The following is a 21,005-nucleotide window of genomic DNA, read 5'->3' as shown; positions in this document are numbered from 1 at the left end:
TTCTATATTTTCATCACAAATATGATTAACCAGATAAACTATGACTATTTGGGAACACATTTGATTTGTGTGCTTTTCCATATATATCTTACTATTTATCGACAAACAAAAGAACTATCCTCACAAGGATCTGGGCTGAAATTATATTAAACATCTCATCAAAACCAAAATTAGTTAGGTTTACTGTAATTCTTATAAAATTCAAAGTAATCAAAACTGAAAGGGAACTCAAAAGTTGAAGCTCTAATCTTGTCCTATAAAAATATAATATCAAATGGTTTATTTGGGGCTTCTTGTGAGCTATTATTTAAACTGCATTCTGAATAGATTGGTAAAATCTAGAAATTTGGTTCTTCTCTGCCTTCTTTCTTTGTTTTTAATCATGAATATGTATGATTTTTTAAAAATTGTCTTGCTGCATGCAGGATGTTTTCCCCTTATTAATGATATTTGCTTCCCATTCCAAAGATGTTATGAAATAATGTATAAACTTAGTCCCACTCTGGCCTTGGGCAGGAGTATTTGCCTCATGGCTTTCTCATACCTAATAAAGTGCCTATGGTAAATTCCCACTTCTACCCTACTGATTCTGGCACATCATTTATGCAACAAACTCATTTGTTCTACTTGTTGATATAATATTCTCTGTCTTATGTTAGAGACAGTAACTTCTGGAAACAAAGTAACCTTGTTCATAGTGAAAAATGAACATCTGTGTAGCTGTGTAGCTCACTTTGGGGTTTCCTTCTTTCAGACTTTAACCATTTACTTGCCATGTTCTCTCTCTCTCTCTCTCTCTCTCTCTCTCTCTCTCTCTGTATGTGTGTGTGTGTGTGTGTGTGTGTGTATGTGTGTATGTGTGTGTGGCATTAGCCTCAACCTATTTGATGTGGGGATAACACTTAGTTTCATATTTTTAAACAGCTCAGTTTAGAAGAAAATTTTAATCAACAAGAAGTTTCTGCAATAAGAGATAACAAGTAATAAAAACTATTCCATGGTTATGATAAGAAATTAGTTCATATTTATTTCCCTTAGATTAATATCCAACACTCAAAAGAGGATTTTGTCTCTAGAGTATGTTTGCTTCTCTCTGCAGATGGAATGTCTTAATGGATTATTGCTATACAACCCCATCAGGGAATCCAAACGATGACATTCGGTATGACCTCTTCCTTAGGTAGGTGTCTTAAATTGTGTATAGATACCAAAGATCTAGTTATAGATGATTGAAATGGAAAACCTAGGTCAGACAAACAAATTTCAGGATATTGTTTTAAGCTTCTGAATTTAAAGTTTTAGATTTGGGACTTTCAGTCCTTTAAAACTATAAGTATGAAAGTTGAGAATGGTTTTCAACACAAAATGCTGATAAAGCTATTGTTGGATGAGAATTTTAATTAAGTTAGGTCCACCCAAAATGTTTTATTCATGTTTAGGAGATATGGGAATATTTCACTATCTTTAGGAAAAGCATGGTTGGATATTATTTGCAATAAGAGAAAGGCAATGGAAGGGTGTTATTTATCTGCAGCTAGACCATCTCATCATATGTCAAAAGGAGAGCAAAATTAAAGTAGTGCTCTGGATAATTTAGATCCCCAAATGCTGTATCTCATTTATCAGTATTTAATATGAAAGTATATAATATAGCCTACCACTCCTTTTTTTTATCAGAGCCAATAACTTCATTTCCCAACAGACAGTGATAGAGTGAACGTAATCTACATCTGGGGAAAGAGGACATTGATCATAAAGCCATTCAGTCATTCCAGTTCCCTTTCAGCATTTTTTATCTGACAGCAGAACAGGCTTGAGAGTTAAGCAATGTCTTCTAAGCATGCTTATAAAGTGCAGTTGGCTCAGATCATTGCAGCTTATTGACACATGATGGGAGTAATATAACGAGAAACCAAAAGAATATGTTTTATTGCCTAATCAAGGTTAAGATGATGAGGGTATGGTCAAACTGACACTCTTACATATCCTATTACTGGAAGAGTTGATCTGGGCAAGAATTTTTTGGGAAAAAAATGTTAATATGCATCAAAAGCATTAAAGGATTTCATATTGTTTGGATCTATTTTTACAAATTGAGAATTATATTTTATAATATTTATGATGTTCTCATCTATCAGTGTTATTTAAGATAGTAAAACATGGGAATGAACTGTATATTCAGCAATAAGAAAACAGCTAAGAGAATTATGGAGAACTAGCAAATTGAAAGTTCACGCAGGTACTACAATCATATAGTTATTTATTAAATGGAAAAAGATAGTTGGTCCTACTTTATCTACCCTTTCTCTTTTCATCTTCTTGATACTTCTATCCTTGGTAATATATAATTCCTTAAAATTTAAATGTATTAAAATAGGAAGGGGAAGAATCGGCACATGCAATTACATATATAGTAGGCTTTATTTAGATGATAGAAAAGACTGTAAGGAAAAACACTGAACAGTTCATAGTGGTTATTTATACATGGTAGAATCATGCATCATTTGGTTTCCAAAATTTCTACAATAATTACATATTGATAATCTGGAATATGGTATGAAAAGTATGAATATGGCATGAATAGTATGAATATAGTGGTAGCTTATCCCTGAATCTTCTAAAAACACACAAACAAAACTTCCCAAATGTCATTTTTAGTGAATCTAAGAAAGAAAAACCTACAAAATTTGCATTAATATTGATAAAAAGCAGTAAAGATGAGGAGAAATGGTGCCTAGAACCTCAGTATTCATAAAGTGTCAGGCTTTATGAATGTGCCCTTGTAAAGGTAAGGGAACCACCTGAGACGTCAGGGTCCTACCCTTGGGGGCAAGGATGGTTACTGAACCTGAGAAACTCAGGGCTGATGGCAGAGCCCTCTGAAATGAAAAACTCAGCTATGCAGTTGCTACAGTGTGGACAGTTTATCTGTCATAGTGAAATAATTCTTTAATTTGGGGAACCCTGAGGAAAGCCACTCCCATTCCATGTTTTCTTAGGATTCCTTTGAAAATAGCAGGTCCAGAGACACCTAAATCTTTCAAATAAAACTGTTAAACAAATACAGCCATTTCCTACAGTATTTCAATGTAATACAAGAAAAATGTTGAAAATGGCAGAAAAGAATTTAATTTAAATTCACCAGAAACAAACAAAAACACAGTCAGTGAATACATAAGATTTGGAATTTAACATTCCTACATTATTTTTTTAAATAATCAAAAATTAATCATCTCTCAGATTGTTTCTTTTGCTGAGAAGAAACTTTTTAGTTTGAATCCATCCCATTTATTGATTCTTGATTTTAATTTTTGTGCCAAAGGAGTCTTATTAAGGAAGTTGGGGCCTAATCCCACATGATGGAGATTAGGGACTACTTTTTTTTTTTAATATTAGATGCAGAGTCTCTGGTTTTATTCCAGGTCCTTGGTCCATTTTGATTTGAATTTTGTGTATGATGAAAGGTAGGGGTTTAATTTCATTTTGTTGCATATGGATTTACAGTTGTGAGGTAAATAGAGAGCCTACATCTTGGGAGCCTACATCTTTACCGCTCACACATCAGATAGAGCACTAATATCTAGGATACATAAAGAACTCAAAAAGCTAAACACCAAAAAACACAAATAACCCAATCAATAAATGGGCCAAGGACCTAAACAGACATTTCTCAGAAGATGATATACAATCAATCAACAAATGTTTGAAAAAATGTTCATCATCGCTAGCAGTTAGAGAAATGCAAATCAAATCTACTCTAAAATTTTATCTCACTCCAGTTAGAATGGGAGCTATTATGAATACAAACAATAATAAGTGTTGATGAGGATGTGGGGAAAAAGGTACACTCATACACTGCTGATAGGACTGCAAATTGTTGCAGCCAATAGGGAAAGCATTATAGAGATTTCTTGGAAAATTGGGAATGGAACCATCATTTGAGCCAGTTATCACTCTCCTCAGTCTATACCCAAAGGACTTACAAACAGCATACTACAGGGACACAGCCACATCAATATTTATAGCAGCACAATTCACAATAGCTAAACTGTAGAACCAACTTAGATGCCCTTCAATAGATGAATGGATAAAAAAATGTGGCATATATATACAATGGAATATTACTCAGCAATAAAAGTGAATAAAATCATGGCATTTGCAGGTAAATGGATGGAGTTAGAGAAGATAGTGCAAAATGAAGTTAGCCAATCCCAAAAAAACCCAAATGCTGAATGTTTTCTTTGATATAAGGAGGCTTATTCATAGTGGGATAGGGAGAGGGAGCAGGGGAGGTTTAGACAACCTCTATATAGGGCAGAGAGGTTGGAGGGGAAGGGAAGGGGCATGGAGTTAGAAATTATGGTGGAATGTGATGGACATCATTATCCAAAGTGCATGTATGAAGACATGAATTGGTGTGAATATACTTTGTATACAACCAGATATATGAAAAATGGTGCTCTATATATGTAATATGAATTGTAATGCATTCCGCTGTCATATATAAATAAAAAAATGTAAATAAATAAATAAATAATCATACTTATTAAGATAGAATTATAAGAACTCAGGTAAGTAAAAAGACAGAAAATGGTAAAACCATAAACATCTAAAAAGGAAATTTGGATAACCTAAGATGGAAATAGAAAAAATAAGTACATTATAGAAAGGAAGACACAATTAGAAAATATTCAAGGGAGCACAGATAAGTAGAATGCACAGAAGGTGAAAGTAAGAAATACAAATAAAAGGAAACAAATATCAAGGATAATATAAAATGAAGTAAATTACAAAACATACAAATAATAGGTAGTTCAAGAAAATTCCATATATGTGTAGTGTGTATAATTAGAATCCCCCCTAAAAAAGCCAAAATAATAGAATAAATTATATGTAATAAATTTGTCATATATAATTCAGGAATAGTTATTATTAGATATAATTCAGGAATTGTTTCCTAAATTAAAAGAAAACTTACATTGATATAGTGAAAATATGCTCTGAGTGAAATCAAAGCTTTCATAAAGTGTAAGCTAGGGGAAATTGAGAAAGACATAGTCAGAAACACAATAAAATTTAATCTACCTCTCAAGAAACTTATTGTGATGGCCTCAAATTAAGTGTGGAGAGAGAAGATCTTAATGACATTACCAATAACTTCTATGTTGAGAGGTAGTAAATTAAAAAAAAAATACTAGAAAATCGATGTCCTTATCACTTGGAAGTCTGAAAACTCATAACTAAGACATATAAAAAATGGAAATAAATTAAGAAAATATAGATTCTTTGAAAAAGCAAATTAAGTAGAATCCTAAGTTAATGTGATCAAGGAACCAAAGAATAAGTGGCAGGTATATAATAGAAAAATACCAGTGGAGGATCAACATGAAAACGAGGAAGGTATGGTCCTTTCAGATGTCCTGATTAGAAACACCTTTAGAATTATTAATGGAATGTGATATTAGGTAAGAATAGACAAGCAGACAAATACTACAAAACAGTGAAAGAACAGATCTCAAAACATGTGAGGGATTTAGTCTCTGATAGAGGGTACCACAGATTAGTGGGATAGACAAGGAATTTTGAAAGGGCTTTGGACAATTGATAACCATGAGATAAACAATAGTATCGGATCTATATTTTGCTCATTATAACATAGTGAACTCTAAATAGATTGTTAATTCAAATGTCAAAATACAGTTTTTAAAATAATAGAATAAAGCATGCATGAAAAATACCTCTAAAACTTTGAAGTAAAGCCAAACAAAAAAAAGTAAACCAACTTTCAATTTATTAACAAGTCAGCAGTCACTCTTCCTATTGCATAAAGAATGTATAAGAATCAGAAATACAGTGGCCAACATCATGACAATGTGGGCAAAGGATAAAAACAGTTTTCACGTAAAGGAACAACATGGCTCTAATATTTATGAAAAGATACAAAAACTCATTCACATCTAGAAAAATGCAAGTCAAAATTATATGCGATAGTTTTGTTTCACTATCAAATAGAAATCCAAAATGGTAGCCATATGCTTTGCTGATGAAGCACTGAAGAAATGAAGATTGTTTTCATAAATTGCTGCTGAAGTCCAAAATGATACAACATTTATAGAGGACACTGTGGCAATATCTCTTAAATGGTCTTAGAGATGTATTTAATAGATAACGTTTTACACATGTTCAAAATAATGTATTTCAAGGCTTTTCATTATTTATTCATTTTCAAAGAGAAAATTATTTAAAAAATACAATAACCTAAATAGGGAACTAATTAAATAGTTCCTAGCATATGTGCATGTTGGAATAGTATACAACTGTATAATAGGGATGAGTTGGCTCTCTAAATATTAATATGGAAAGAGCCCTAAGGTACACGACTAAATTAAAAAAGAAAAACTATCATTTGTTTAAGGAGGTGGAAACAATAAGAATCTATTCTTGTGTTTCTGTTTCATATAACCTGAAAAATGCAAAAATAAACAGTTATGTCTGTAAGGCTTTTTTTAAAATATGGAATGATGGGATGTTTGAGCAGTGCAAAGATGGCGGGGACGACTTCACTATTTACATTTTATATTAGTTGGTTATTTTAATCTTATGGAAGTGTAATCTTCCTAAAATCTGACAGTAATATTGTAATCAGAAATTGATATATTTAAATTTATGATCCAGGTTACTCTTGTCACAAGTATTGAATTAACTTATGCTTTTATTAAATATATATAAAATGGCATGGTTCTGTTAGTGCATAATGTATTGGGGTACCTTTAATACTACAAAGACTAATTTACAAGTCTCAGTAGATTGGTGCCTTGTTGCAGTGATGTCCTCTTTTCACACTCCCTGTATTATAGCTGTGACAAAGATCCTCAGACCACCGTCATTGAAAATGGCAGAAGCCAGCGCGGCCGATTTTCCTTCGAGGTGTTCCGATTTGTGAAACACAAGAATCAGAAAATGTCCACTGTCTTCCTGCACTGCGTTACCAAGCTCTGCAGAGCCGATGACTGCCCCTTTCTTATGCCAGTAGGTTTTGAAGCCACTTCATTCTGAATTGTTGGATTAATCTAGGCTGAAAGGTTATCATGTGGCAGGATTGAATCTCTGTGTAGAAAGTGGACATGCATTTGGTCTAATGAATTGAAGTAGGATTTATACATCCATCCAGCAAAGATCTATTGAATGTCTACTTTGTGCCAAACATTATACAGGAGATACAGGGATGAAGCATTTATGAAATCTTAATTCAATTAGTTTATCTTTTAGGACCATGAGATAGAAAAAGCAAGAAAGCAGACAAATATGGGTCTCAGTAAGAGGCAGTACTCACCATTGTGACAAGATTAGAAGGTCTGGTGGAGGAGATGAGCCCCAGATATGACTCTGAAGATGGATGAACCCCAGAGAGGCAAAGTCAGAGACGGTCCATAGGAAAGGAGGCTCCATACCAAAGCCACACACACTAAAACAGGGCAAGCCACCATTAAAATATAGATCCAGTTGCAAGTGAGTTAAAAAAAAATCTAAAATTCTCTTCTGATAGGCCCCCTAGGGTTAAATCAATATTGGGGAGAAAAATGCAGGTAATTTTTTTTTATTCAAAGTAACTTTAATATGTTTATATTTATGCTCAGTTCATGCATAAATAGGAAGCTATTTCTTTATGCACATTGATCTCTTTGGTCTCACCTAATTGTATCGGATGGAGGTAAATGGAGAGTCTGCATTACCTTGGGTCTGTGCTGACCAACATTTTAGGGAAGAATTTATTAAAGGCTTGAGAGAGATAAAAGTTAAAAAGTTTGATAAACACAGCTCTTTTTTCAGGAGAGCCATTGAGCTATGTAAATTAATGAGGCAGCGTACAATTGCTGGGGAAGGAAATCAGAAATGTGGCCCAAGCCAGGATAAGAAACACTGTAGCAGTTATATACAAAGTAATTAAATAAATGCACAGAAGGAAATGAATAAAATTAAACATGTGGTATCTCTTCCAAAAGAATCTGCTTTCCAAATGGCCATAAAGAAACTATTTTGTGCTAGTGTGGAAATTCATTTGTTTTCATTAACACCTCAGATTTGTGGCCACAGAGAAAGGAGAGATGCTGGGAAGAAGACAACCTGGAGCCCCCAGAGCACTTCAGGCAATGCAGTCCTCTCTGCTGGTCCCATCATTACCCGGAGTGGTAGGAGAGCACTTCCTTTCCTATGTAGTAATAGACCGTTCCTAAAATGGCTCTGTACTTGGCTTCTAAGGAGAACTCAAAGTGGTTCCTAAACAGCACTAATTAACTGGGAGACAAGATAAACTGCTAAGCAGCTTTAATTTCACAGTAGTTTCCTGTTTACTCAGCTTTCACACAAAGGAAAATATTGTCCTCCCTAAGTTTTTCCCTTCATATTCATTCTCTCCCTCTCTTTCTCCCTCTCCTTCTTCCTCCCCTCTCATCCCTCTCCCTCTGAATCTGTCCTACCCACCCTGTCCTGTGTGATCCATGACCTCACCTAAGTGGACTGCACCCACTCGCCCCTTACCATCTGGTTTCTGGCTGGGGTTCTAGAAGTGCTGTCAGCAGGTGGGTGGGCCTAGAAATGTGAAGTCCACACTGATTCTGTTAGGTCACTTCTTCTACAAAACTGCTCCCTCTGGGTTTTGCAAACTCTTCCCCTGACTCACACTCCAGGGAACTTGACTTTCTCTGTGTCTGCTCTATATCTTTGTAAACAGTCCTATTAAACACTCCTTATATTGCCCAGCTTGAGTACTATCTGTTTCCCTCCAGGATCCCATATATACCCCATCCAGTGCACTCATTTATTCTCATGAGTTTCCCCGAGGGAGAGGGCACAACTGCTTGTATGCAGCATATATCCTCATGTGTATAGGTATTTGCACATATGTGTACTCACACATATCTGTACACTTTCAGCAAAGGCATATAGATTTAAGTCAGTGTGAAACCAGCCACAGCCAGATAGTTTGGATAAAATAGACGTATGCAAACAACACTGAAGTTGAAAAAACTGGTTCTGGTTCTAGCTCCGCACCCCCCTGCCCCATGTGTCTTAGAATTTTACTTCCTTTCTCTGGGCAAATAATACAAAGTAGGCATCAAGATTCATTCTACTTTAGTGGTTCCAAATTTGTCTAAAAATGGACTAATTCTGGTTCAGATTATATGCTGATAATGTGTTCTCCATTTTATATTTGGTGTACGACTGATGCTGTTTCCGTGAGATTTTCTTTTCCTTTTCCCTTATGTTGCCCACCTCATAGTAAAAAGAAAGTTTGCCCCCAACCGGCAAATAATTAAGAAAGAAGTGGATTTGGCCTAAAAAAGCTCAGGCAATTTCTTTAATTATTCACTTCACTGTGTTTGTGTAGACATAACCTTATTTAAAAAGAGACTAATAAAGCCTTTAAATAATGCAGAAGTATATTAAATTTGAAATTTTGAACTTAGTCCCTTTTCTCTGAGGGTTTGGTGTATGCTTTGAATGGCTTGAAAAATGACTGTTTTGGGGTTTGTTAAAGACCTAATTCTTATCTCTATCTAGCTGTAAGAAATTGTTCATAAAACTACATTGAATGAAAACTCAGTTCTTATTTCCAATAATTAGGAATGCTTTGGGGCAGGCAAAATAAAGAATATTTTTATTGATGTGGGCATAACTAGAGTCAATTTGCTAATGAGAAAAGAACCTTGAAAGAGACATGTTTTCTGTCCAGCTTGAATAGATGGCTTTTCCTCTTGCTAGCTTCTTATCTGGAACAAATTTAAGTATTACAAAATTTGAATAATTTGTTAGTATAAGATGATTCTTAGAAAGCCTCCCCAAAATTCTAAAACTCCAAAATCCCATAAAGTTTATTGAGTAGAAATCTCTAATTCCAGCATAGCTAACCCACCATCCAGGTTTGTAGATTTCACTTGTCTTGTATTCACCTGCCAAAACAGCTATGCTAAAACCTCAAAGAGCTAGCATGACTCCTCCAACATCCTGCTTGGATTTCTTACTTTCCAGCTTCTCACCTGTCTCCACCACAAGGGTGTCACCTGTTCACCAACACACTACTGTTACCTCTGAGTCCCCTCAGTTTTTGCCACTGGCAAAGCACCCAAAGGATCATGTTAAAGCCTTCTGGATCTCCTTGTGTCTTCCTTCAGTCTCCTTGGATTTATTTTTTATTATTTTGATAAATAACAGTATATTGGTGTTATGATTTGAATGAGGTGTCCCCCGAGAGTTCATGTGTTAGTGCAGGAATATTTGCAAATGAAATTATTGGATTGTGAGAGCTGTAACCTCACATCATAGTCCATCATAATCTGAATGAATGGACTTGGTGGTAATGGTAGGCAGATGGGGAGTGGCTGGAGGGAGTGGGTCACTCGAGGTGTTCCCTGGAAAGGTTTATCTTCCTGGTGGTCTCTTTACCCCTCTTGCTCTCTGATTTCCTGGCCGCTATGAATGAGGCCAGGGCCTTTCCTCCATGCCTTTCCATCATGATGTGCTACCTCATCTTGGGCCCAGAGCAGTGTAGTTGGCCATCTATGGCCTGAGACCTCTGAAACCATGAGCCCCAAATAAACTTTTCCTCCTTTTACTTGTTCTTATTAGTTATTTTGGTCACAGCAACTAAGCTGACTAAAACAGATGCTCTTCACTTTTGATGATCACTGTGGATTCACTGCTTAGAGGTCCATACACAACAGTGTTTATACTGTAAATCTATGGATAGAATTGGATACATTATGGACTGTATAATATCCATTCAGTTCTTTTTTTTTTCTAATTTGCACAAGAACATAGAATTCAGAATGTCCATCCACAGGCAAATCCTGTGTAAACTTAATGTTCATCTAATGACCAAGGTTACCCTCTTTCCTTTCTCTCACTGTATTTTTAGCTTAAGTCAGCTAGAATTTATCTCTCCAGGTCCTATGGCCAATTTCACATGGACAAGTCCAATTTCAGGCTTGATTTGCTCTCATCAAATCTCTCTAATACTTAAAAGTTTTGCTCTATTTACTCATCGAACCACGCCTTTCCCCTAGATACTGACTGAGGTCAAGTTTTCTAAGTTAAGCCTTAGAACTCCTGTTCTGTTTTTTTTTTTTTTTTAATGCAATCAAATCTACTTTGGTTATTTTTACCCAACAGTGTTAATCCTCTTTTTAGTTTATTAAGAAAAATTCACATTTTTCAAAATGCAAAAATTCCTGTAGTGTTCTTATTTAAATTCCAAAATATTAAAACAAACAGATTAAGTATAAAAATGCCTACTGAGTACAATTCTGATATAAACATTCAGAAACAATAATACCTAATTATTTTTCAACATATATCCCTGTGGAAAAGTCCAAACCAAATTCTTGTAGAACTGGTATCATTGAGTTTTATGGGTAATTAATAATTCATATGAAGCCAGGTGTGGTGGCTCATGCCTGTAATCCCAGCAATGTGAAAGTTGATGCAAGAAGATCCAAGTTTGAGGCCAGCCTGAGCAATTTAGCAAGACTGTCAAAATTAAAAAAAAAAAAAAAATTAAAAGGTCTGGGAAATGTAACTAAGTGGTAGAGTGCCCCCAGGTTTCATCCCCCTTAACACACACACACACACACACACATTCATACACACACACACACACACTCACATAGATAAATAAATAAATAGATAGATAAACAAATAAAATTTATATGAGCATAAGTTCAGGGATTTTTTACTTAAAATAGATGGTTCATTTTACTACATAGGTAATTAAAAGATTTAAAACAAATAGTTTGCTAGAGATAAGAAGGGAGTGATATTTATTGTATTTTTCATTTATCTTAACTTTTTATATGAGAGCAGAGAATGACACTTTGCCATATCTTGCTTTCCAACAACTATAGCATTGCTGTGATTGCTTTTCTCCTGTGAATCCTCAGATAGTATTCTTTGAAGAGCTTATCAAGCTTAGTATTCCCATCTGTTCTAATTCCAGAAGGCTTCCTGTGCTCCTTTTAGCATATATGCACTTGGCAAGACCAAGTAGGTATAAGAGAAAACTGAAGAGTGTGGTGACAAGAGGCTCCTAGGCAATGTCTACCTACCCTTTCTGGGCTGGACATGTCTCTTATTATGATGATGAAAACATGCGAGAATGTCTGAAACAGCAACCAGATGTAACAATTTCCTATGTCTGAATACAATTTCAAACTATATTCTAATACTACATTATTTGATTTTGACCATCTGCCAGTGGTTGAATGCTTTTAGTTTTTCACTTGTGAAACCTGAAGCCAGTGTGTTCATTTGACCTGTCCCAGCACACAGGCAGATTTTGTCCATAGCAACATCTAGGCTATTGTTCCTATAGATGTTGACAGTAATTTGTGGAGTAGAGAAGACAGTCTGACTAGTATTAACCTCAGGATGTAGAAAACATTAGGGGACCCTGTCCAAAATATTTTTTTCTTATTTGAGACTCTTAGTAGAGAGGTGCTTTCTATTCTTTAATAACAATATTTTAAAAATAATTAAGTGAGATTTATTTTAAAAAAAGAAGAAAACTTTTAAAACAGAAGTTTGGGGCATTATATAGTCTCTCCTGTTCAAGTGAAGCAGCTTATCTTGTCAAAAGAACATATAAATTTGTTGGATGAATTGATCATAGTTCATTCATTCCATATATTTCCATGAGAAGAAAGGTCTCTATAAAGTAGTGTTGGTTGGAGGTTAGGACCTTCCTGAGGGTGTCCTATAATGAATATATGTGCTATTTTTCTATTTTGTCCTATTGCAATGCAGTGTGCCATTTCAAAATATCCTATGAATGAGTGCCATATTAATTTTGTACACTGTGCTTCAAGATCAGACAGCAGAACTATCATTTCTGCCAAGATTCATGTATCTGAAAAGAAATGGCATTGTAGTTTTATAAATATCTCACCAGGTTATCCCATTAATTACTTCAAATACTAATCCTGGAGTTTATAGCTTGAGGTGTTCATTTCCATAATCAAAGATGTTTTCTACACTTGGCCAATTTACATTATTTTTTAAAAAGGACTAAAATGAAGCTTTAACTTAACATATGTTTGCTTTGCCATAGACACTGTGACAGATGGAAGTCTCTTCATCTGTAAAATGGGGGTAGCAATAACATCTAAGCCATATGGCTATCATGAGGATTAACTGTGATGACATGTGAAGTAGCATTTTATAAAATGTGTGGCATTACACATGCATTAATTGTGATAATATTTATACTTCAGAAATAAACAATCAGCTGCACATATTTTGTGGTTCAAATAACACACACAGATGCATATACACCCATATGTTAACACAAATATGAAATTAACTGGTTATATAAGCTCAAGGGTTAATAGCAAAATGATTACAAATTGGACTACAAATATCAAGAAACCAAATGAAAGTGTTCATTGCATCTATTATTATGTTTGCCAAGGAAAAATGAAAAATCAACAACTTCAATCTTGTACTTAGCAGATGCAAATAAAACTACAACTTGAGCTCAGGAGTCATGTTTTCCTTTCATTTAGTTATTAAGTGTGAATTTATTTTCTTGGAACTTAAAATGATGTTTTTGCAGATAATGTTGGGCAAATTGGCAATACTTAAAACAGAGTGACACTAAATAATGAATATTTCCCTATAACAAATAACAAATGGCAGGTTATAGGGCCATAAAAAATGTAATAGCTGTTAACAGTTACTACCCCCACTAACCTGAGTGGAAAGATAATGATGAAACAAAGTTGGCAGGAAAGAATACAACACAATATATTTTGCGATTATATTTGTATACTCAGGGCGATGGCAGGCTATGGGCTCAGGGAATAGACTGATGATGAAATGTAAAACATTTGGAACAGAAAATGGAAATGCAGAATGGTTTAAGGAGGGCTTTCATTCGTACCTTTCTCGTGCAGCCTGTGAGTGGAGGTCAAGGGAGATGTAGGTAAAAAGTTTTTATGGAGTCAGAATTAACAAAAGTAAATATTCAAAGAGACTTTTTCACTTCTCTTTCCCTTCCCCCCCCAGATGAGACTCCAACCAACAATTCACAGCTTGGTAAGATAATTAACATGTATTATAAACAAAAGGGCTATGTTTTAATTTTTGTGCAAAGTTACAAAACTGTAAGCTACTAAATGTAATGAGCTTTAGTTTTACAGGTTTGCTATATTTTACATGACAGTTGACTGAGGAGTTTTGAACTCATATGTAATCTGCTGGTCAATTTTAATAACATTTTACAGTTTTGGGGGGTGTTCTTGATTGTGATACCAGCCTCTAACCCCTGCAATTCTTTGGGAATTGGGTTGAATTATAGCTAAATAGATTAGAGCATAATCTAGTGTCCTGCTATTGTTGTACAAGACATTGGTGGCAGATGTTTTGCAGGTTTGGATTGAGGGAATGTGAGATAGATGATATGGGGCCTCTGCAACTGTTTGTTGTTACTTGCAGGCTCCCGGGATGTGCCTCCCTTCCAGCTGAACACCGTCACCAGTGCGCTGATATCAGGAATCGTCATTCTGGGAGTCATGAGTTTTTCCCTTCTCCTGTGCTCACTGACTCTTCTACACAGAAAGGGACCCACCAGTTTGGTGTTGAATGGCATAAGAAACCCAGTCTTTGAGTAAACATGACAGGTGCAACTCTGGGAAAGCTTCATTGACTATGGTGTGTGTCTGCAGTCAGTGTTCTTCTGAGTTGAATGACAGTCAGCACTTGATATTTGTAGATGTGATAGATTACATAGTGTAGCTTACCAGCATGATGATAGTGAAATAATTTTTATTATATTTCTATTGTCACTTATAAACATGGTCAACCCTATTTTTATGGCACCAATGGACATAATGACAATAATTTTTAAATATTCAAGACTTAAATCTCACAGGATCAGTCATATTTCATTTCATTTCAATTTTCTTTTGGTTGTTGCTTTAGGAAATGAAAGGTAGGTATAGAAAAAAATAAAATATATTGCATTGTTCCCTCCACACATTAAAGCCCAATGCAATGATATTAGATTTGCATATTTGATCCTAAAAATGACAGTTTTTTTTGTTTTATTTCACATAATTCCAGCTTGGGAGTATATATTAATTGGACTGTCCAATTTGGATGCCTGAGATTTAACTATTCACTTTATGACCTCCTGTGTTTGGGGCTGATTTTCATGTCTGTCAACAATCACTAAAAAATAATACAAATGAAAAAACCAAACTCTTGGGAAATGTATTTTAACCTGGGACATTCATTTGTGTAGAAAATAATGAAAATAACTTCCAAAGGATACTAAGTGATCATATTAACTTGGAAAGGAATAGGCTATAATGGGTTTTCTCTCCTGATTCATATGAGACCATCAGCACCGTTAACTCTCTTCACAGGTAAACAATTCAGCTGTTGCAGCTGTGTTTAGAGCAGTCAGCAACCTTGCAAAGGTTATTCTTTTTGCATTTTGTTTTGTTTTCTTGTTTGCAATTCTGTGGACTGTGTGCAGGGCCTTGCACATACTTGGCAACTGCTCTACCACTGAGCTGCACCCTCAGCCCTGCAAATGTTATTCTTAATTTAAAAATCATTACATAAGTAAATAAATCATGTTTGTGGGAAGAGGACATTGTCACCACCACATATGCTTGGAGTTCCTATAAGGGTTTCTAACTAACCATATTCCTTCCCTGCCCCTAGAAACAAATAGAAAATTTACATTAAGTGTACTTTACAAAAATTTATTACAGTCTATGTGGGAAAAAACAAGTGACCTTCCCCCAGTTTTTTTTTTAAATCCACTCTTTTTTTTTAAATTCTTTTTTTATTTGTAGATAGACACAATACCTTTATTTTATTTATTTGTTTTTATGTGGTGCTGAGAATCAAACCCAGTGCCTCACACATGCAAGGCAAACACTCTACAACTGAGCTACAACCCCAGCACTTCCTTCCTACCCCAGTTTTTTATGCCAGCCAAACCAAATAGTCTAGAGAGGACTTCTTTTTAAGGTATCTTCATATAGATGTCATAATTGCTATGGAATAAACAGCATTTTCCTATAAGAGTACATGGTGAGTCCATTTGATCCTTTATAAGTTTTGTAAAAAATAAAAATGCCAAATTTTAAGTAGTCCACACTTTAATAAAAAAAAAGAACATCAACCTTCTATTTGTTCAAGTTATTCACACAATGAGCAAATGAAACAATTCAATGACAAAACCCAAACTTAGCATATGCAGCTACTAGAAATGCTGTGTTAACTAAATATTGCTGTAATAACTAATTTTTAATCAACATTTGTAACCCATTGTTCAGAAATTATTTTACTATAATACATGCAAATAATTATACAATTTTAGATTTCCTTCACATGAGTGTCTACACTGAGTTAACAATTAAATCAATCACCAAGTCAAAAACTACTTTTTCTCCAATTTACCTGAATATTTCAGGGCAAATGTTTATAGTATGATAATTAACTATATAATTGCCTTAACTTTTCTATTTCAAGGTGTAGACATAAAGTAAAATGGGATCTAAAACGTCTCTGGATAATTTCTTCAATATTAAAAATGTTTAACTCACCTAAAAAGCCAATCTCTTCTTCTGTGTTACTTCAAACTATCTTTAAAGTGACTATTCTGAACTTTTATCTGTGTTAATATGATTAACTGACTCTGCTACTAATGTGACCTTATATGTACATGGATAATATTGAAATATTCTGGTAAATCTATCTCAGAAAACTTAAGTGAATTGCCATTGATCTGAAGATGAAGTTCTACCAATAGGATATTATATCATTGAAGCTAGTTTGTCAGTTTGATTTTTATGCTTTGGGATGGCTACTGTTTCAGCTGTTGACCTTTTAAATCCTATACTCCATTTGATAGAACTGAATAATGGACACATATCATTTTGGAAATAACTTAAGTCTCATTTTTTCCACCCTTTCATCATAAATGGCAGAATCAGAACTGTATGAGATAAACCATGTTTGTTTCATGTAGATTTAAATAAACCTGAAGTTATATGTAGTATTTAGTGAATTTTCTGGTAATTGTAGTATGACAACCTTACAAATATATGTGCAAATGTCCCCTCAGTTTTAATACCTCAAACTGTTTTTTTTTTTTTTAACTTCAGGGGTAAGGTCTGATGACATGTAAAAGATGATTGTTTAATAAAATAATTACAAATGAATATTTTGAAAATATTGTTTTTTTTAAAGATATCTACTGTCAATATCCTATTTTATTTTCACAAATGTTGAGAAGATTTAGCATAAAATAAGCTGCCTATTTCAAGGTTGTGGATCTCTGCAGGTAAATAAAGTCTGTCCTCTTGATACTGAGCTACATGGCCAAGGCTTACACAGCCTTACACCATCTAAAGAAAGAAACTATCCTTTCTTTGAGCTAGAGCTAAGACTCTAATGGAACCAGTAATTTTAAAACTTGGGTGGATACAGTAAACCTGGAAAGAAACATAGCTCAGCTTCTTCCCAGAGTTTCACAAGCTCTCGTAATAGTCCCAGCAGGGTCTAGCTATCATATGAGAGTGAGTTGAGAAATGACACAGTGTTGAGGAGCAATTCTTTGCCTGGTGTAGGGATAACCCAGTCGTACAGAAGTGGGCACTACTCTGAGCATTCATATATCGGCAATTGGCTTTGGGAAGATCACAAGATCTGCTGGTTCATGGGTGGGGGTGGGGTGGCTTCTCAGTGGTGGAACATGTGAGGTGACTTTAAGAAGCTTCACAGGTGGCAGACATCAAGGAGTGAGAGCAGAGCAGGGGAAGTTGATGGGAGACACATGCTCATGAACACATATGAGGCATCGTTTGGGGAATTCCCAGAGCACTTGACAGGAGAGAAAGGATGAAGGTGGTCATAGATCTTTTGGGATTGATGTTCTTCAATTATTTACAACTGGGGGAAATAAAACCATACAAATTTGTAATTCAGAAAACAAATTAAAAAAAACTTGGGTAGTAAACAAAACAAATACCTGGGTGTATTAGGATTCTCCAGAGAAGGAAAAAAATATATATGTATATATGTATGTATATATATATATATATATATATATATATATATATATATATGTATATATATATACACACACACACACACACACACACACACACACACACACATACATTAGGCTTATGTAATTATGGAGGCTAAACAGTCCCAAAATCTGCAGTTGGCAAGCTAAAGACCCAGAGGAAATCATAGTGTGGTTCAAATTAGAAAGATGGCAGACCTGAGACCCAGGAAGAATTGATGTTTCAGTGAGGAAGGAGGGGTTCCCTCTTACTCACAGGAACATCAGACTTTTTGTTTTATTCACACTTTTGATAGACTGTATATATCACACTGCTAAAAAAAAAGCAAATAATGAATGAATAAATAAAAGTGCTACCAAATTTTGCAGTACAGTTGAATAGATTTTATAATATTGTAATAATAGTGTAATACGTTGATATGAAGATTCATGAGCAGAGTCTTAATTTACATTAACATAATAATATGGATCAAAGGGAAAAAAGACAGAGTTATGAGTAGGAGGGCAGTGATGTGTTCTAAAGTCATGCCAAATTATTCCACAACATCAGGACAGACAGGGTTCAAGTAGGCATGGTCTGAAGTACCCATTGGATCCACATCCTACAGGGTTGGCATGGAAGGTGCTTGTACCCAAGAGAAGAGAAATGATATTACCAGTGATGACACGTCAGAGCAATGAAAAGCATACAACAGGGTAGCAGAGATAACAAGCAAAGGTAATAGGAAAGTGATGGGGAGCTGGAGGAGAACCTGCTTCTTAGAAAGAACTAGCTTGCAGGCCGGAGGACAAACCAGAATTGTTGATAGCTGTTACCCACATTCTACATGATGTTAGCCTGTCTCCTTCAGAGGTCCAAGGTAAGTGGAAATTGGATTAAAAAAATTATATTTTCATACATGTGAGAATATATTGCCTGATAATTCATGGACAAACAGCATCAGTCTCTGTAAATTTGAAAAACATGAAAAGAACTAAAATGGCCTTGATTAGTACCACAATTGCTGAAATAGCAAGGAAAGAATATCTTTGGGGGAATCTCTGCTCATCATACTACACACAATATTTATAAATCTCTGCTCAGTACTCTTTATTTATAAAATGCTTTTTATTCTAGGCAGAATGGAAATGAGAACTCAGATTGCTATCTGCATAGTTCAAACCTCCAATCCCTTTGCCTTAAGTATCTGGATGTTTCCTTTTTTACTTTAATTGGCACATAATTACGTCAACTCCCCTTTTCATGTCCTACATAGAAAAGAGCAGAGCTCTTATGGCATGGATCTTCAATCAAAAACAGTGCAGCCCAAATTCCTTGGTTAGATTTGATCAGGTGCATAGCTAGACTAGCATCGCCCAAAGCAGAATCTGTTACTGAGTAAGCCTGCTGGTTTGACTAATCAACTTGCACTGGAAATCCTGGGAGAGTTGCAGTTAGACAATTTCATGCAACTCTTAACTCAGAGTTATACAAGTCCCGAAGCTATTTCTCCTCCTGAATGTAGTTTTGGAACTTATTTTTTAAATAGGAGTGAAAAATTGACTAAAATGAAAGCTTTCTGTAGAGCAATTATACTTGTTTAAAAGTAATATTTACTAATTGGTAATTAGACTTATTTAAAGGCTGTTGTTTTGCTCCCATGTTTGTGTGGTAGGTCAAAGAAGATGGCAGATAATAATGTTGAGTTCCTACTGTGAAAGGAATCGAACCCAATATCTTGAATCTGAGAAAAATCTGGGAAAACTCACGGGTGCTTTTCTGGGGTCCCACTTTATTCTCTAAATACAACGCAGTGCAAAGGTGATTCACGCATTAAGAGATATATCAAATTTTCATGCTTTCTTTTCAGTTAGTGGATACCCACCCAGCATTTCTTTAATTTCATAAATTAGTCATCAAAATGCCTGTAGCATTGTGCCATGATGATTTCAGGCATTCTCTTCAGCCTTGTTTTCCTTTCCTGTAAATAAAATTCGGTGTGGTGGGAAGTTTATGTGATTTCTGTTTTGACGTACATCTAATTTAAGTTAGAAAAGGGTAGAAGTGAGGTTTGAGAAAAGAGGCCAAGTGGATGGCAAAATGTAAGAGAAGTTAGAGGTATCTGTAATCTTCCCTTTTTAATTTCTGGAACTTTTAAACTTATAAGAAAAATAAATGAAGTGACACAACGACCACAGACGTTCTACCATCTTGGATTAACAAGTATGCATATTTTGTTTTAATTGCTTCAGATATATGAAAAGAAATTTCCATGTAAATTGAAGTCCCTTTTGTCCCCCTTTCTAATCTAATCCTTTTATCTGTGTGCCCAGAAAAAAAATCACTGTCATAAAGCTGGTATGCTTTCTTCCCATCTATGTTTCTGTGTTTAGTACATTTGTATACCTTCCAAACAACAAAGAGCTTTATGTTATCATATTGTGCATTTCTTTATCATACAGCATGTTTTCTTTTGCACCTGGAATTTTGAAGTCAGCAGCTTGCTACTTAAATCTTTTTATCTGGATACAGATGAATTTCCACTGTAGAAGGTGAAGATTGTTACCTTAGCACCCTAAGTGACCTTTCTGTGCCTACTGACATGATTCTTTGTTCCCTGGTTTTAATACCTTCAGGTTGATAGGCTTAGGGAACACAGGCTGGTTACCTTCATACATTTCTAAAGTAGTCATTTACAGATCATCTCTTTTTTTCAGTTTGAAAGATAAATTTTACAAGGTGTTAAAAACTTATATTGCTTTTCCTATAGATTGCCAAAGAACATTTACATTACAGTCCCAGATTTCCTGACCTCCTTGAGAGATAAAGGAACTGTAAATAAATAATTTTAAATCCCTCTTTATCTTAGAAAATAGTAAAATAGTAACAATATCATTTTTTCTAGAAGATTGTGAGTAATAAAAT

At 34.8% G+C, this 21,005-nt stretch overlaps 1 protein-coding gene across 1 annotated transcript in view; it reads left to right on the top strand.

Annotated features, from left to right (window-relative positions):
- Nucleotides 1-14,663, top strand: part of Zpld1 (zona pellucida like domain containing 1) — a 36,417-nt gene extending 21,754 nt beyond the window's left edge. The window contains exons 6-10 of the mRNA XM_027943269.2: nucleotides 1,100-1,180; nucleotides 6,858-7,029; nucleotides 8,081-8,189; nucleotides 14,059-14,088; nucleotides 14,488-14,663. Of these exons, the coding sequence (XP_027799070.1) occupies nucleotides 1,100-1,180; nucleotides 6,858-7,029; nucleotides 8,081-8,189; nucleotides 14,059-14,088; nucleotides 14,488-14,663 (568 nt within the window). The remainder of the gene's footprint in view (nucleotides 1-1,099; nucleotides 1,181-6,857; nucleotides 7,030-8,080; nucleotides 8,190-14,058; nucleotides 14,089-14,487) is intronic.
- Nucleotides 14,664-21,005: the final 6,342 nt, after the last annotated feature.

This window comes from Marmota flaviventris, chromosome 8 (assembly GCF_047511675.1).
Source record: "Marmota flaviventris isolate mMarFla1 chromosome 8, mMarFla1.hap1, whole genome shotgun sequence".
Taxonomy (NCBI): Eukaryota; Metazoa; Chordata; class Mammalia; order Rodentia; family Sciuridae; genus Marmota; species Marmota flaviventris.
This window is presented reverse-complemented; position numbering and strand designations above follow the sequence as displayed.